This window comes from Chinchilla lanigera, unplaced genomic scaffold, assembly GCF_000276665.1.
Source record: "Chinchilla lanigera isolate Chin_1 unplaced genomic scaffold, ChiLan1.0 scaffold00025, whole genome shotgun sequence".
NCBI lineage: Eukaryota > Metazoa > Chordata > Mammalia > Rodentia > Chinchillidae > Chinchilla > Chinchilla lanigera.
In genome coordinates, this window is record NW_004955426.1 from 26898442 (window position 1) to 26917887 (window position 19446).

The window sequence follows — 19446 nt, forward strand, 5'->3', positions numbered from 1 at the left end:
CTGATTAATATGGTTGTGTCTGAAGACTGAACTGTTAGGACACTTATTAAGTGTCTTAATTGTTAAGACACTTCCAAATGCTTACTATGATATGGGAGCAATGCCATCATGTTTTGTTTTTGTAACACACTGGCAATGGAAACTAAAGTAATGAGGTGAGATACTAATGCCAAAGTACTACTGATACTACACTTCAAGCCTCAGCTAGCTTCTCCTTTGAGATGGTGAGCTCAGGCAAAAGTACAGTATCTCATTTGTCTTGCTCATCTTAGTTCCTAGACCTTCAGTACCTGATACCCTGCAAATACTTAAAACATTTTAAGATATAGTAATAAATGAAACTGTTTGTATCCTAAAAAAAAAAAATCAGTGTTGCTTATCTTTACATCTGTATAAGCTTAAATCTATAAATCTTGTTATTATTGTTATTAATCTATATTACACAATAAAGAAACTGAGACCTGTATAATTTAGAACTTTCCCAGCATCACCCCCTGATCTATAAGAGCTTGGGGTTGAGTGTGTGTAGAGCCCAGGACTTTAATTACTCAGCCACAGAGGCAAGACACTAGAGAAACCCTATTAACTGACTCTAGTACTTTAAAAGTCTATTTTTTAAATTCCAAGAACAAATACAGATTATTATTTATTCAATAGTGCTAACTCACAAGTCAAAATAAACCATTGTGACTTAGTCTTCGCTTGAAGAAACATTTGCTAACCTGGCAGTCACTGAAGGCTGACCCCACGTTCTAGAAGCCAAGTGAAACAGTGTATATGGAAAGGAGCTGGGGCTAAGTAGCGCTGACAGGAAGTCTGGTGGTGGGAACGCCAGAACAGAGCACAGCCAGGGCCGGGAGGAGCGCGGGCGTATTGTTCCGGGAAGCTGCCTGCTACACAGGGGACAATAATCGTCGGCGGACCAGACGCTGAGTGGGGCGGGAGAGACCTTGCGGAACTGGGGTGACGGTAGGTACTTTCAGGACTCATCACGGGTGACTCTGAATTCGCACTCTTTTCGGGTAGGGCCTGCATACCTCCGCACAGTATCCTGAGTCCCTACAAGCTTTTACCCCAGCCACTCGTCTAACACCCGCGAGCCCTCGGGCTCCACCTCAGAGTTAAACGTAGGCCGGGTGGCTACAGGACGGTGGAGAGGACCCGAGCCCTAGCTTCTGGCCGGGAATCTCGCGGGCCGCGCGGCGCTGTGGTGAGGAGGCGGCTGAGCCTGCCTCGTCGTCAGCACGTGGGGACCTGTCTGCAGGCATCTGGGACAGCAGGCCCGGGACGCAAGCCCTTGCTAACAGGAACTCTTCTTTCTAGAAGGAAGCTACGCTGGCGCTTACCTGGGGGGGCCCTGAAAATTAAAAATCAGTTTCTGCTGCTCAAGATAGAATATAATACGCGCTAAATCACCAGTTTGACCCCTGGTTTACTGGGCAAGACCATATTCCCTGGAAAGAGCTGGTCGTAGTTTCCTACGGAGGAAGGGTCAACTAAGAGGCATTGAAAGGACTTGGCTGGCTCACCCAGGGTAACCAAAGGAATAACATGGAAAGATAGCAGATAGAATATACTCTCCCCGAGTACTCTGGAATTGAACCCAGGGCTCTCACAACCTTTTCATATTTTTTATATTGAGATAAGTTCTCTAAGTTACCCAGACTATCCTCAAATTTGCATCCTTGCCTCAACCTCCCAGAATGTTGAGATTGTAGGCTTGTGGCCAACCACACCTGCCAGGCTGCAAATGGAATATTAGTGATGAGTTTTTTGTTTGTTTTTGGAGTGCTAGGGTACTGACCCTGGGCTTTTAGTCTTGCTTGGCAAAATGCACTGCCACTGAGGTACAGTCTCAACTGAAAACACATAACTAAAACTCTTATTCTTCACTTCAACAGTTAGCTAGCTATTCCAGAAGGTTAATCTGACTCAAAACTACAAGAGAATGGAAGTTCATAGAGACCGTTTTAAGCACATTAATTTTTGTACGTCCTTTATTTACCAAACATGTACCAAATAAAATATGAAACCTAGCAGATGAGCAGAAAATATTTTTTGTGGCACACTTAGACAAATATGTTTACATTCTTAAATTACCAAGTACTTACATGTAGAAGTCATGTTTCAGATTTAATAATGCATCAGATTTTAAGTCCAGCCATGCCAATGGCAAAGAGTTATAATAAATTATAACATATTCAAAAAGAGAAGGCAAATCTGACCATGGCATGATCAGATTTTCTAATATGGACAAATAATATCTATGTAAGTGCATTATCATTGCACTAATTTTAGATTTGTTTAGAGAAAATTTAACTAGGTAGGAGTGGAAAAGACCATGTATTTGACCTTTGTTAATACTAGGTATAACAAAAATTTTGAGTAAAATGGAGCTCAAGTTGGGTGCTTCATAAGTAGAGTGTAAGAATATTAGTGTTTGAGTTATGGCCACTATTGTGATACTTTAGATCTTTCTTATTTACTTAACACTATCTATTTTTCACTAGTTCAAGCATGGATCCAAGCAGTGAAGGATGTACAAAAAAGGTCAGCAGTGTGAATATTGACAAACTTATAAAGGATTTCTTGCACTTAGAAAAGGTATGTAAAAATAACAAATAGTTACAATATATAAGAAACATGGAACAGTTTGTCATGGAAGAAATAGAGAAGAAAAACTTACATAATGTTACAGATAATAAAAAATGTATTTTTGCTAAGCCTTGTCTCATTTTTAAAGTCTGTATTTAGAATATATCTGACATTTTACTCATTTGTATAATATCAAAATGTTTGTAGGGAAGGGGATCTAACAATTGATGTACTCCTGTCAAAGTTAAAGGGAAAATACTGAAATGCCCAGTGTGTCCATAAAATCAGAACTAGTTTTAATAAGTAGACTAATCTTTCAGTCTCCTGCCATTATGACTTTTTTTTTAGTTTCCCCCTATTCTATCTATTCCGTTTTCCTTCTTTTTTACCAGAAACTTTTTCTTCTTTTTGAGACAGAGTCTTATCATGTAGTCCAGGCTGGCCTTGAACTCATGTTGAGCCTCCTGCCTCAACATCCCAAGTGCCTCCACACCTAGTTTACCAGAAACTATTTGACATCCCTCTTCCTTACCCTGGACACATGGTAGACCAAACCTATAACTATATAGCATATGGGTTTTTTTTCCTCCTCTTCTGCCAGAGAAAGGAATCAGAATAGCTGTTTGAAAAAAATGTAGGTGAATAAATTAAAGATTTGAGGAGTATGTTAATAATATAGGAGTATAAGAGAAGTAAGGACTGCCTGTGTTCTATTCTTACTATCCTTTCTATCTCTTCAAATTGCAAGGATTAAAGATTTTTCATGATGTTTTGGGGCAAACATCAAGAGCTTTTTGTGAACTATGATCTTGAATTTTCCTAAGTGATTTTCTTAAATGGGGGGTAAGAAATAAGATGCACTATTGGTAAACAAGTACAAGGTTTTATGGAGATTAATTTGGGAAATATCTATCATGTTCTTAAAAAACATTTTTTGAGACAGTTTTACTGTGTAATTCAGGCTGGCCTCAAACTCATGGGAATCCTCTCATTGCTTATTTTTTGCTATGATAATAGCCTTGTGATAATACTTTGAGTCTTATGTCTTAGAGATGCATATAGGTGGTAATACTTAAAAGATGAAATGATATGTCAGTTGCTTTAAGGTAAAACCAGAAGTGATGAGATTAGAGAAATGGGTAGCTGTATAGATAGTACAGGATTGGTCATGAATTGGTAATTTTTGAAGTTATTTGAAGAGTACCTGTAGACTTACTATACTGAGACATGTTGAAGAATATTTATTCCTCCTCTGTAACAGCAAAAATGATATAAACAAACCAAATTCTCTCCGATAGGAAACTAGTTAAATAAATTATAACATATTCAACAATTAAACTTGATGCTGCTGTTAAAAAGAGTGGTATAGGTATATATGTTGCTTATATGATATTATCTCCCAGATAATAGTGCTAAGTGAAATAGCCAAGATGTGGGATAGAAAAATATGATCCTTTTCTGTAATCATATAGCCAGAAAATAGTTTGGGAGCATACATAAGGAATTTTGTTACTGTCATTGTACAAAAAGGTTTTCTTGGTTTGTGTCTGTGTGTGTTTTTTGGTGTTTTGTTTATTTTGTTTCGTTTTGTTTTCTGAGACAGGGTCTTACTGTGTTGCCCAGGGGATCCAGAACTACTGAGCTCTTGAGGTTATGTTGCCTCAGCCACCTGAGTACCTGGTACTACAGGCTTGTACCCCACCGTCTAGCTGAGAATCAGTAACCACGAGAGAGTAAAGATTGAATAGTTGGAAGAAAGTGTTTTTGTTAGCTTGTTAGATCATATTTTTGCTTCTTATTTATAATTGTCAGTCTGTTTAATGGTAAATATTTTACTGTGTTCTTTCTTTTCATTACTGCAAAATAGACCTAAAACTTCATACATGCTAGACAAGCTCTCTACCACTGACCTGCATTCCCAGCCTTACTATGTTACTTTTTCCTGTCACCTTGTTTTGAAATTCTGTGTCTTTTTTACTGGGGTTTTTTGTCTTTTTTTTGTTCATCTCTTTAAAAAAATCAAAAGTACATTAGAAATTTTATTTAAAGTTACATTCTAGATAGAACTATTAGATTTTCATGTGTTGATTCATATTCTCATTAGTCTTCATATCACCAATAAAAGAATCAAAATAGCAGCACTGATTTGGTGATAATATATATTTGATTTCTTCCACAGAAAATAATAGAAACCACTGGAAAGAATAATGTACTGGAGATTCAGTTGGAAAAGACCACCTGTTTATTAAAAGTAATGCAAACAAAGGAAGTCTCATTTAAAAAAGGTTAGTTCTTTGCTACCTGAAGAAATACTAATTCTAGTGAAAGTATTTTTAGTACATTAATTAATATTGTATCATGCATTTATAAAATGTTTTAAATTCACATTGAACTTTTCAGTCTATCATCTCATTTTAGCCGTAGTATTACTCTATTTCACTTTTTTTTTTCCCCCCGGTATCAGGAATTGAACTCATGACCTTGCGCTTGCTGGGGAGGCGCTGTGCCGCTGAGCTAAATCCCCAGCCCCAGCCTTAGTATTACTCTAAAAGGATAAGATTAGTATTTTTACCTTTTAGCAGGGGAAACAATAAAAGAAGTTAAATAATCTATCTGAGGTTACTCATCTAAGAAATAGCAAATTTTAATACATAAGCCTATAAAACCATAACACGTAAGCCTATAAAAAGGTTGAATTTCTACATCACAGTTATACCAAAATAAAAGCAGATGAGTTGATAATTTTAGGACTAAAATTGAAACTTTTACATGTATATTTTTTTTTTCGGACAACTAGAGGGCCTAGATGTTACAATTCCCCATTATCAGTGAAGACACTTAGTACCCTGATCATGGTGTCTAATTCGATAATCTAATAAAAGGAACTGTCTAATTCTAGGACTAGGGCAGGAGATAAATAATATAAACTTGAAGTATCATGTAGTGCTAAAAATTACAATAGTGCCCAAAAAGAAACAAAAAACCACGATAATGATAGTACGTCAAAAGGGACAAAGAAGTCAACTGAAGGAACTCTTACTACATAAAGCTGGAGCACACTGGACAACAAAAAAAGTAGTGTTGTGTTATAACCCAAAATAGAAAATAAATATCCACAAATCCATTCTCATAGGTATATATAAATAAATTAATAAATAAACGGGGAAAAGGACAAAGGTTAATGCTGGGGGAAAGTAACTATACAGTAGGGAAACCAGACAAATACTACTTCAGCTACATGATCAAGATCAACATCAGGAGTATTATCATGTTGGTATTATGTACTCTTAATATTATATAATGAAAATGGCCCTTTATCTCTATGGTCTTTCTCCCCATAACCCATAACACCAGTGTAATCAAGGGATAAACATTACATAGATTTTCTTAGAATGACATTGCAAAATACCAGGCCAGTACGTGGAAAAACTGTCAGCCATCAAAAACTAGGAAAATGAGGGGCTGGGGATTTAGCTCAGCGGCAAAGTGCCTGCCTGGCAAGCGCAAGGTTGTGAGTTCGGTGAAAAACCGGAGAAAAACCAAAAAAAAAAAAAAAAAAACTAGGAAAATGAGAATTGTCACATCCAAAAGAAACCTAGGAAAAATACAAATATATGTGATGTGGTATAGTACCTGAGATCCTAAAACAGAAAAAGGACACTGAACAAAAAATAAGGAAATCTGAAAAAGTATAGATTTTACCTAATAATGTATCAACATTGGTTCATTATAATAAATGTATTATACTAATATAAGGTGTTATAATAACAATAATAGAGTTGACTGTGTGTGGGTAATTCTCTTTTATATCTTCTCAATTTTTCTCTACATCAAAAATTGTCCTAAAAAATAAAATTTATTAAAGGTCAAAAGATGAAACCACAAAAAGAAGAAAATATAAATTTTTTATTTTTATGATTTAAAAGACCTTTCTAAGTGTGTGATACAACGTGTAGAAATGATAAAAGATTTGTTAGTTTGAAATTTTAATTAATAGATTTTGGAGCAGTTTTAGATTTATAGAAAAAAATGAAAATACAGAGTGCCCATATATTCTCTCATCCCTCCAATTTCCCTATTATCAACATCTTGCAATTGTGTGATACATTTGTTATAATTCTTGGAGCAAGATTGAATTTTTATTAAGTGAAATTTATAGTTTATGTTAGTGTTTAGTCTTTATGTTTGACATTCTGTGGGTTTTGATGAATTTATATGATATATGTCCCCAAGTGATATTATCATATCAAATAATAATTCCAGTTCTCTCAAACAATATTTATTCATCCTTCCTTCCCTGCAACCACCTGAATCTTGGACAGTCACTTACATTTTTACTGTCTACAGTTTTGCCTTTTCCATATCATATAGTTGGAATCGTGTAGGACCTAACCTTTTCAGATTGACTTCTTTCATTTAACAGTCTACATTTAAGGTTCCTCCGTATCTTTCTTTGGCTTAATAACAAAATTCTTCTGTTGAATTATTTTTTTTTTGGTTTTTCTTCGGTACCGGGAACCGAACTCACGACCTTGCGCTTACCAGGCAGGCGCTTTTGCCGCTGAGCTAAATCCCCAGCCCCTGTTGAATTATTATATGGAAGCACCACATTTCTTTATTCATTCACCTACCAAGTGGATTTCATCCAACTTTTGGTCTTTATGCATAAAGCTGTTATCAGCATGCATGTACAGACTTGCATGTAGACAAAAGTTTCAGCTCACTTGGGTAAACAGCAAGGAGTGCTATTGTTGCAGCACATAGTAGAGTGATCGAGATGGTAATTATATTAGTTTTGAGGACCAAGTACTATAGAAAATTCTATAACTGCTTGTGTTACTCAGCTTTCTATTACTATCACAAATACCTAAGATAACTTAAAAAGAAGAAAGATTTATTTAGCTTACAGTTTTGGAGGTTTTAGCTCATAATCAATTGGCCCCTTTCCTTTTGTTTTTTTGTTTATTGGTTGGTTTTGGCTGGCTTTTGTTTTTTAGTTGTGGGGTTTGATTTTTTTGTTTGTTTATGTGTTTTGCCTTTTCTGTTTGAGACAGTCTTGCTGTGTTGCCCATCTCAAACTCCTGAACTCAAATGATCTTCCCACCTCAGCCTACAAAGTAACTGGAGTCACATCCAGCTGGCCCTGGGTGCTCCACTGCACCCAGCTGGTCCTGTTGCTTTGAGTCTATAGCAGCCCATCATAGTGGGTGTGCATGGCAGAGGAAGCCTACTCACCTCATGGCTAGGTGTGAAAGAAAGGAAGAGACCAGGGTTATGCAACTCCCTTTAAGGGCATGCACCCAATGACCTAACTTCCTTCCACTAGGTTCTACCTTCTAAAGGTTCCACAACCTCCTAGTAGTGCCACTGACTAGGGACCAAGGCTTTAACTATAGACTTTTGGGGGACATTTTAGGTCCAAACTATATTAGTCCTTTAATTGCACTTAATATTTCTAACTAATCCATGAAATATAAATTAGTACCCAAGTTGCTAATTAATATCTCATCAGTGGATTTATCCAGTAATGAATATAGCACTCCCATGATCCAATTAACTTCCAAAATTAATATCAGAGCTTAAATTTGAGCTCAAAATGATTGCTTGTTTATTACATTTTATAATAAATAGCTTACTATTATGAATTCTGGTTTCGAGGAAGAATTTGATAGGACAGTATTCTTCAAATTACACAGTAAAACCAAACAGAAAAGACAAGGTAGATTAAGTTTGCAAAGAAAATTAAAAACCATTATTTTAAGTACTGAATGGTATTGTAGTTTATAAAGATTTCCTTGTTGAACCAATTTTCCCTGTAGAAAAAAGTGTGGTGAGAGAGCCACCTGTGTTCAAATTTTGGAAATACGCTTTTTTATTTGTGCATACCTGTAAACCAGATTAGTGAGCTACCTTTTGTTCAGATCTTGAAAATGCACTTTTCATTGGTGTGTACCAGTAAGACAGAATAATACTGTTCATTTGGTTTGTTGGTACATGCATATAACACATTTTGATCAGTTTTGAACCCCATTACTCTTCTCTCCCTTTTCTCCCTCTTGCACTGATTCCATTCTCCCATTTCTAAAAATCTACCTTCTGGTTTCCTATCATCTCTCCTTAAAGTACACATTTTTGAGACAAATCCAATGTACTTTCAGTTGCAGGGTTGCTTTCAACTTGCTGACTACTGACATAACTTCAGCTATCATATTTCATTCATTGCTAGATTCATTACAATAAAAGATACAAAGACAAGTGACTGCAGGAAATATCTTTCCTTAATTTTTTAACTGTATCAGCTAGCACAAACCAAGTTCTCAGCTAATGTCTATCAAAGGTAATTTAATATTCCATTATGGGATACTGCAAAGTAGAGATGTGATGATGGTGAGATCTTTGTCTGGATGGTGGGGACAGCAGGGAGAAGAAAGAGTGAAAGGCCACAATAGTTGAACCTAGTATGTACATAAGACTTTTAACTTTTACAGAATACTTTAATTTCTATCAGCATAGGTGAAGAAGTATATGAAGACTGAGGGAAGAACTTTTAATCAAAAAGTGAATCACAATATTGCTTCTTTCATTCAGTCAACAAAATATATATTATTTTCTGGCCAGAGCTTTTCCACTTAGCCCTTTCCTGCCCAGGCTTACAGCAGTATTGCCTACCTGTACATCAATCACTCAGCAAATATTTGTGGATTGCCTACAGTGGACAAGCCCTTTAAGTACTGGAAGAAATTGTTGGCAATACGAAGACTAGTCCCTGCTGCTGTGGAGCCTAAAGCAGGGCAGACTCACAAGTCACAGAACTTCTCACCACTTGCTGCACATCAAATGCATAGCTATTGCTAATAACTAATGTTGTAATCAAGGTTTAAATGCACATATTAGGGTTTTAGTTTTTTCAGCAAAGATTCTGTCTCCCATTAGTAAACCATTGTTATGGTTTTATGTCTGAATGTCCCCCCAAAACCTCATGCAGTCATGGGGCAGGCTTTTATTTTTTTTATTTTATTATTATTTTTTTTTTTTTGGTTTTTCTCCGGTACCAGGAACTGAACTCATGACCTTGCGCTTGCCAGGCAGGCACTTTGCCTCTGAGCTAAATCCCCAGCCCCGGGGCAGGCTTTTAGAGTTTATGATTGATCCATGATCCAATGCTGGGATTATGAGTGTGAGTACTACATCCACCCTGGGCCGGATAGTTTGCATATGTAAGGGAGAAAAAGAGGCTGCTTGCCTCCACTCCTCCCCTTTTGCTGTTGTTGCTTTTGTGGTTTCCCACCTCCATAAACTGTTGCCCTCTGCCATTTGGCACTCTGCCTTGGAGCCAGCCCACTAAAACCTCCACAAACTGTTAGCTAAATAAATCCTTCCTTAATTCTGGGTGTCAGGTATTTTGTCTCAGCAACAAGAGGAAAAGTAACCAAGACAACCATTGACACCAAAGTTGCAAATGCTGGGTAAATTTATCATTGAGTTTATATTAGTCATTTTCAATTTGTTGAGACAAATACCTAACACCCACACCTTAGGAGGAAATATTTATTTTGGTTCACAGTTAATAATAGGTTCAGCCCAAAGTCAGCTGGCTGTAAGGCAGAAACAACATCATGGAAGGCTCTGCATAGAGTGGCTGCTCTGTGGCAGCCAGGAAGTAGAAAGAGAAGGGAGGAGGTAGGGATATGAATATTCACTTCCAGATGATGCCCCTAAGTGATCAACCTCTTCCAACCAGGCCCTACTTCCCAGTAGCACATTCAGCTGTGAACTCATCAGTGGATTTATCCAGTAATGAATATAGCACTCCCGTGATCCAATTAACTTCCAAAATCTCACATCAGAATACAGGAAACTGTGGAGCAGGGGGAGTTGTAACAAATATCATTGAGTTTTTAAACTTTTGATGCCAATCCCTTCCCTGAAATTTGGGCATAAGTACTAAGAGGACAAGTTGGAGAACAGTAAGAAAGACATCTTACACCTTTTCACCACATGTGGTCCTCTATCTTAAAAAAACAATGTAATTTGACTCACTTTTAAGGTATTTTTCATGAAATATTTGTACCCTTCCTAGTTCTCCACGCAGGTCCAGGTGTGCCTTACGTTCAGGTCAGACATTGCTAAAGCACATGAGAGGATCTCTACGGTATTGTGCCTTAGAAGTCTTTCCTAAATCTTGTGATTCATTTGATTTAAAGAGTGACTAAAAAGTGTTTATCAGCTGGCAACACTGATGACACCTGTAATCCCAATTTCTTGGGGAGCTGAGGCAGGACGATCAAAATTTGAGGCTAACTTGTGTACCTTAGTGAGAATCTGCCTCAAAATAAAATAAATCAAAAAAAAAAAAATGTGGAGATGTGGCTCAGGGACAAAATGCTTGCTTCGCACATGTGAGGCCCTGGGTTCACTCCCCAGTACTATAGGGAAAAAAAAGGTATTATATAATTTACTTTGAGATGTTTTTGTCAGTTAGATATTACTTTTTCAATTATTTCAACTGACAGAATAATTCCAAAACTATTTTCAGATGAATTTATCTTATGTTTTAGAATGTGCTGCTCTTCATGATATGATAAAAGGGCTACAACAGACTATTGAATATCAACACAATTTGAAAGGTAAGTTGGAAGAGAAATTAAGAAAGCATCATTTGTTTGAACTTCTGTTAAAAATAGAGTTTTTTTTGACTTTGTTGACAATCAGTTTCTATTAATTGGGTATTATTTAATTCATCAGCTAATAGCAAGACTCCTTACTACTTAAAAATACTTTTGAAAGATTATGAAATAAATGCTATACTGAACAGAACAATTCTATCATATTCTGGCAAGGAAATCAGATGTTTTATAGTAGATCATAACCATTCTTTCATTACTTTTAAGTGTTTAGAAGTATATAGTTATCCCTTAGTATCCACTGGAGAATGTTTCCAGGACCATCACAGATACCAAAAGTCTGTGGAAATTCAGATACCTCATAAAAAATAGCATAGTAAGGGGCTGGGGATTTAGCTCAGCGGCAAAGCGCCTGCCTGGCAAGCGCAAGGTCGTGAGTTCGGTTCCTGGTACCAGAGAAAAAAACAAAAAAAACAAAAAAAACAAAACAAAACAAAAAAAAATAGCATAGTATTTGAATATAACCTACTTAGTCCGTCACCCATACTTTAAATCATCTCTATATTACTTATAATACCTTACATAATGTAAGTACTGTATAAATAGTTACACTGTGTTCCTTATGGAAACATGACAAGAATCTAGACATGTGCAGTACAGACACAATTTTTTAAATATTTTTGATCCATGGTTGGTTAAACCCAGGGGAACCCACACATACAAATAGCTAACTGTTCTCATTAACATTCTGGATTCTTTATAAACCTATGTTCAGTTTTGAAATATTGTCATTTACTAGTTAAACCATGAATATTCTTTGCATGCCACAGTTATGATTTACCATTCATTTTTTTTTCATCATAGAGTAGGACTATATCCATGGAAGTGAAGCCAACATATTCACCATATTTCATTTTTAATAATTATGCTAACCCAGTGTGTCTGACATGTGCAAAACAGTGACCAAGTGCTCTGTATTCTCTGATTGAGCTGTGCAGTGGCTGTCAGATTTCCCTCTACTGTTCCAGGTATTAGACTAAATTGTCTTTGGGACCTCTTCCAACATAAAAGTCACATCAGATAAGCATTTGTCTTAGACCTCTTTTTTCATCCATAAGTAAAGCACTTTACATATGTTGGTAAGGTGAACTATTGCTCTTGCTTGTCATCTCTTTAATTTGGCACATTACTGTGTTTGTAATTTTCTAGTTGAGAGGTATCTTAAGAAATAATACTAGTTCTTTCCTCCCATTTCTTTTCCCTAAAATGGAGGCCATCTTGCCACCATCTCAAAGCTGAGGATCCTGAGCAACTTTTCCCTCCTATGTGAAACTCTGTGGATTAAATAAATATGTAAAAGTTCATAGTTTTCTCCAGGCCTCTTATTCCAGGAACCAAATGATATTTAGTTTAACTCCTCCAGGACTTTGTTCAAACAAAATAGCTATTATAGATTAAATACTTTAAAGTTCTATTAAAACAATTATGAGTATATTAAACATTGTTTTTTGTAAAGGATATCAAATAATGATGAACAGTCAAGCATACCATCTTTTTACAGATTTGGTAGTACAAAGTTTTTTTCTCTTTCAAATTTTATTGAGATAAAGTTGACAGTTACAATTATATATATTTAAAATGTACAATTTGATGATTTGATTATAAATATACATTGTGAAATAGTCATGTTATGGCTTATGTCTAGATGTCCTCTGCAAGCCTCGTGTAGTCATAGGTGGAGATTTTTAAGAATTGGCTGAATCTAGAATGTGTGATTGATTCATGGTTCAATGCTAGGATTAAGGGTGCTAGGATTAAGGGTGGGTGATTACTAAATCAGTCCACTGATTGGTTTGGCACTACCCTAATCCTGGTAACCTGGATACAATATAAGGGACAGAAAGAGGTTTGTCTTGCCCCTCTTGCTTGCTTTGCTGCCTCTGGCCCACCATGAACTATTTCTCCTTTATGATGCCTGTCTGCTGTGCCAGCCTGCCTTGGAGCCAGCCTACTGTGGACTGAAACCTCTACAAACTGTGAGGTAAATAAACCTCTCCCCCTTTAACTTTTGGTGCCTGGCATTTTGTCTAAGCAATGAGAGAAAAATAAGACAGTTCACCACCATTGTTAGTTAACCACCATTACCTTTCATAGTTGTATATGTCTCTTTTAGCAAATTTCCAGTGTATAATACAGCAAATTTCAAGTATATATACAGTTGTAAAACTGACTTCTATTGCTTTATTGAAGGAATAGTTAATGTTTAATTGTTTGATCAGTCTTACAAGTCTATATTTGTTTACATGAGTAAACAATTTGAAGATATCAATATGTAATACAACAACCATTGTTAATTTCCTATCACCTTGTCTGAAATTCAATATTGCATGCATTGTTTTTGTGTTATTTTGTAAATGTATGTGTGTTTGTTAATATATTTTCATTCTTTTATCTTTAAAATAAAAAAGTAAATAAAAAAAGTTTTTAAAAAGTATATATATAACACTGTTAACTATAATTCATATTAATGAACTTCAGATTGTTAAACTTACTTCTCTGCTGTAGCTGAAGCTGCTACCTCTTGACCAAATACCCCCCCATATGTACAGCCTCTAGTAACCACTCTTCTACTTTTTATAAGTTTAACTCTTTTAGACATATAATTCAAATCATACAGTATTTGTCTTTATGTATCAGATTTATTTCATTTAGCATCGTGTCCTCCAGGTTCATCCATGTTGTCACAAATGCCAAAATATTCTTTTTCTCTCTTGGGGGGTTATTGGTGGGGATCAAAGCACATGCTTTACCACTGAGCTACGTCTCCAACCCTGATTTCCTTCTTTTTCAAGGCTAAAAAATTCTACTGAATATTTTAAATATAATTATGTTACTTCCTTTGTAATTTTCTAGTTGAGAGGTATCTAAGAAATACTACTAGTTCTTACTTTCCTTCCATTTCTTTTCTGTGACATGCAGGCCAGCATGCCACCATCTCAAAGCTGAGGACTCTTAACAGCTGTGACACCTATAAATAAATATGTGAAATTTAGTTTGCCTACCAATGATTTCCTATCCAGTAGCTATTTTTTCTTCTTAATAAGCACAAGATTTTTTTTCTAAAGTTAACCCTTTGTCCACTTAACCATCTGCCTCAGAGGAAGTTAATTGTACCCCAGCTCCAAGGGAGGAAATTTCTCCTCTTCCTCAAGAGATGGGTTCTGGGGCTGGGGATTTAGCTCAGCGGCAAAAGCGCCTGCTTGGCAAGCGCAAGGTCGTGAGTTCGGTTCCCGGTACCGGAGAAAAACCAAAAAAAAAAAAGAGATGGGTTCTGTTTTTCTGGTTATTATGTGACTATATGTGATGCTTGAAATTGCTTCAGACATCCTGTTTGCAGCCTAAAGATCACACCAGCACTGATGATGGCAGTTGACTCTAAAATAATCTTGTTTCTTAGTAACTTCATTGACCTTGTGAGTCAATTACCCTTGGTATTTGTGAGCCTTTTCAGTTACAATGAGAGAAATGATAGCTCCTTTTATGCTAATCAGTCTTTTCAGTAGAAACTTGTACTTGTAAAAAAGATGATATATTCAGATATAAGAAAAGGATTGGAATTCTTGTACTTATTTTTTATCTAAAAACATCAAAGCACATAAGCCTAGGGAAATTTAATAGAAGGAATAATATCCCTTATTCTTTAGATAAGTTCGTTATGTGTCATTCACACACAAGTTTCTTCTGCAGTGGAAAATAGGAGCTCTAGAATCGAGCAGTTGAATGTTCATTATTTTCTCCAGTCTCAATGTATGTGCATGTAATTAAGTACATGTAGCTGCAATTTCCTCCCTCAACATAGAATAAGCCTTGTCCCTTGGCTCACAGCTCAGGTGGTTTCTGTTCTCCAGAATTTCTCCTGACTTCATAATGAACTAAGCTTTTCTTCCCCAAGTTCCCTCAATCTTTGAGACATACTTCTGTTATAGACCTATAATCATGACATATTATAACTATGTATACATCTATTTTGCCACCAGACTATATCCTTTGTAAAGAACAAAATTTTCTGTTTCTACATCCCCAGTGCCATGTACTGGATGTATATTTGTTGAATGCATACATAAAAGGAAGCTAAAATGCTCAATATATTGCCATATTAATTAAAAATACTATAAATTTGGTTGTTCTTTGATTATTTTTACACAGGTGAAAATGAACAACTAAAAAGAAATGCTGATATGACAAAGGAAAAGCTAAAATCTCAAGAACAGGTGAGTTTATAATTGTATTCAATTAGGTCTTTATAGAACGTTTGTTTATTCAGATCTCTTTTTTGTGGAACCGGAAATTGAACTCAGGACCTCATGCTTGCCAGGCAGGCACCATGCCACTGAACTATATCCCCAGTCCCCATTTATTTATTCAAATTATTAAAAAAAGGCTGTGCTTATTAATAATCAACATTTGTATGCGGATATAATATATATTTGTATATTTTTATATGTTGAAATTATTAATAAGTGAAAATTTATTTTTAAAATGATACAAGTTTTGAGAATCCTAGTCTTGTTATTTTTCAATTAGGATATGTTTGTGGTACATAATGTTTACATTTCTTGTGTGGAGTTGGTAAATGTATACAACACGTCTTAATTCCTTTTATTCATCCTTTCCTTTCCCTCCACACCTATCTTAATCCTCTTCCCATTTAAGAAAGACCTAGCTCCCTACTTCCTATATCTATCATTTATTTTGCTTTTTATTTTGACTCTAGGTTTCTCATATAAGAGAAATCATGATATTTAAGCTTGTCTGTTTGTTTTATCTCACAACATTATACTCTCAAGGTGCATCCATTTTCCTACAGATGACTCAAATTTATTTTTCTTTATGGCAAAGTAGTACTCCACTGTGCATAAATGCCCGTTTTCTTTATCCCTTTATCTATTGATGCACATATAGACCACTTCTGAAATTGAGCTATTGTGAATTGTGCTATGTTATGGTTTGTATCTAGATGTCCTCTTAGTGCCTCATGCAATCATAGGTAGGGCTTTTTGGAGATGGCTGGATCTAGAGTGTGTGATGCTAGGATTAATTCATGGTGTGATGCTAGGATTAAGGGCGCCCCACCCTGAGCGTGAGTGCTACCCATCTTAAAGGCAGGTAGCCGCGATAGAATATAAGGGACAGAAAGAGGGCTGCTGTTGTCTTTCATTGCTTGTAACTTGCTGCTTGCTCCTTTTGCTGCATCCTGCCTTCTATCTTTCATGCCATGAACTGTTTCTCCTCTGCAATGTCTTTCTGCCATGCCTTCCTGCCTTGAAGCCAGCCAGCTATGAACTGAGACCTACAAACTGTGAGCCTAAATAAACCTTTCCTCCTTTAACTTTGGGTATCAAGTATTTTGTCTCAGCAACAAGAAAAGTAGCCTAGACATTCTGCTATAAGCAAGGTTATGCATGTGTCATTGTAATATGTTTAAACTAGACTTTCCTTTACAAAATAGAAAATACTAATGTATCATTTTTCTTCCTACCTAAAAGAGCCCCAATTACTTTGCTGCACATTTTAAATTGTACTAATAGTATTTTTATGCTAATGTATACTCTATTGATTAGTATTTTTAACTTTTCTATTATAAAGTAAATGAGTCTGTAGCTTTTTATGGTATGGTAATCATTGCATCATCCAAATAAAGTGGGCATTTTGTATGGATCACATATTAATTCTTTCCCAATGGCCATCATACTGTCTGCTGCATTTTCTTCTCTTCTATAGGAACAACACAATGATAGTAATTGCAGAACATATATAGCACAGTGCCTAGAAAACCAAAAAGTACTTACTAAATATCAGGTCCCTCTCTCTGCTCTTTGGGAGTTTTATTATGCTAACATTTTACTACCTCATAAGAACAAATATATCAAACTCTGGCAGATCTAAGGTCTTCAAAACTCAGGTTGGATCTGTAACAGACTTTAACTTGAAGGACCTTCTCTAAATTCAGTATGATTCCCATGTAAGGAGCCTCTGAAAGAAATAAGCTAATTCTAGAAACCTGCCCAGGACTTGTGAGTAATATTCTTCAGTCACAAAAATAATTCTGGCTATGTGCTTGGAAAATTTAACTTTTCATCATCAGTTTTGAGGTAGTTTCAGTATCTCTGAGATGTACAACACTCTTTTTTCCTTTTCTTTTCCCTCCTTTTATTCTTTCCGGAACTCATCCTTATCTTGGCTGTAGAGCCTGGTTCAAACTGAATGAAGAGAAACTGTATTGAGCCACATATAAAATATATCAGGTAGTTAATGTGTGTAAGTAAAAATTCTTCCTTCAGGGGCTGGGGATTTAGCTCAGCGGCAAAAGCGCCTGCCTGACAAGTGCAAGGTCATGAGTTCGGTTCCCGGTACCAGAGAAAAACCAAAAAAAAAAATACTTCCTTCATTTTTTATATTTTAACTTTTTATTAAATAACTAGCCTAAGTAAATAAAAAAATTACATACCTGCTTAATTATAATAATCATCTGTCTTCATAAGCACATATGCATGTAAGTAGATTGAAATACTATTTATTACCAGTAATTGCTGCCTTTTACTCAGCAAGCCACACAAGTTCATATAACCTCTGATACAGATTTCATGACCCTGACTGTGTGTGTGGTGGGCATAAGAGGCAGAGTTAGTACTACACAATAAAGTTATAAAAATATCATTAAAGTTTGTATAATAATGTTAAAAGTTTATGATCTTATGTAACCACATTAGTAGCTGTCCAGGCCCATGAGGCCCCAATGCCGTGAGTTGGACATATATGCCTTAGAGCTTAACATTAGGTAATGAAGTCAGGTTGTAATTGGAGCAAGGAAAAAACTTTACCACTTTTCCCTTCTAAAGCGTCATGCTCTGGAATACTACCTTGTCTACAGTACTATAACAATGTTCAGAGAGGTGGAAAATAAAGTGAAAATGCCATGCACCAAGATTCTTAATTTCTTAATCAGCTGCCATCCAATAGAAACTAAAGTTACCTTGATCAAATGAAAATTGACCAATACAAAACCTCTAGGTACAACCAACATTCATGGAGAACCACTTTCTAGAAGCAATCTCTGTGGGCTCTTAATGGTAATATTTGTGGTACTTGGAGGATTTTTATAATTTAAACATAGTAAGTCCTTAAATGTTATAAAAAGAATACAAGCAAAGACTATCCCTTGAAATTAATATTCCCAGAAAGCAAAGGAGAAAAAATTGTAATTTACTTCATAGTCCCCTTAGAAAAAAAAAGAAGAAATTAATCCATTAGCTAAGGCTAGCTTGGGCTTCAGTGAAGGAGAAGAACATATTGATATACTCCAGCTCAACCTACACATTAGGATAACCCTTATGCCTGGAGGTGAGAGTGAAAAATCAGTCTTACCACTACTTTAATGGTGGCATCTTCAAGTGTCAAAGTCAGTAGCGACAGAAAGGTACACAGAACTTTCCCTTGTGGTTTCTAAAAGAAGCAGTGATTTAGTGTCCTCTATGTAGTTTTTTAGAAGCCATTCTTTATGGCTTTTCTAATTGATTATCTAGAAACGTAGACATATATATAAAATGAAAATAGGCAACTTGTGACATTCACCCTTTTACTCATCTGCTCACCTCTAATAAGAGTCAAGCAGTTGGATAGGGTTGGCTATTCCTACAATTGAATTGCAGGATAAGTAGCACAAATAGGAATCTAGACTATATCCTGTGAACCAGGGCAATCTGTAACAATGTGTGTCTGTTTTTAATTATAGATATATGAGCAAGTACATCTTGACTCTTTTTGTTATTCTCTTTTGGTTTTACCTTCTCAGTACCACAAAATATCTATTCATAGGCTGATCCATTTTTGGGAAAAATATATACACATAAATTTTGCATGAAATTTCAGAATATCAATGGACTCTGAAAAGCCCATTCATTGGGTCTAAGCTAAGCACTCTGACTTAAATAATTCTTATTGACATTCCCATTCAACAAATGTTCATCAAGGGCATCTGAGATGAATACACACTTCTCAGATGAAGAAATACAAATGGCAAATAAATACATGAGAAAATGTTCAACATCATTAGTCATTTGAGAAATGCAAATTAAAACAACATTGAGATTTCATCTCACCCCAGTTAGAATGGCTATCATTAAGAAATCAACCAATAACAAATGCTGTGGAGAAATAGGAACTCTTC

General features: G+C 35.8%; 1 protein-coding gene across 2 annotated transcripts in view; it reads left to right on the forward strand.

The window, feature by feature from the left end:
- Window positions 1-861: 861 nt before the first annotated feature.
- The window catches only part of Ccdc152 (coiled-coil domain containing 152), a 51126-nt gene continuing 32541 nt past the window's right edge, over window positions 862-19446 (forward strand). The window contains exons 1-5 of one of the 2 annotated variants that reach the window (XM_005386253.2): window positions 862-969; window positions 2511-2604; window positions 4775-4880; window positions 11154-11222; window positions 15426-15490. In XM_005386253.2, coding sequence (XP_005386310.1) covers window positions 2518-2604; window positions 4775-4880; window positions 11154-11222; window positions 15426-15490 — 327 coding nt within the window. In that variant the 5' untranslated portion in view covers window positions 862-969; window positions 2511-2517. Of the gene's footprint in view, window positions 974-2510; window positions 2605-4774; window positions 4881-11153; window positions 11223-15425; window positions 15491-19446 lie in introns of both variants that reach the window. The other variant, XM_005386252.2, reaches the window with a different exon arrangement.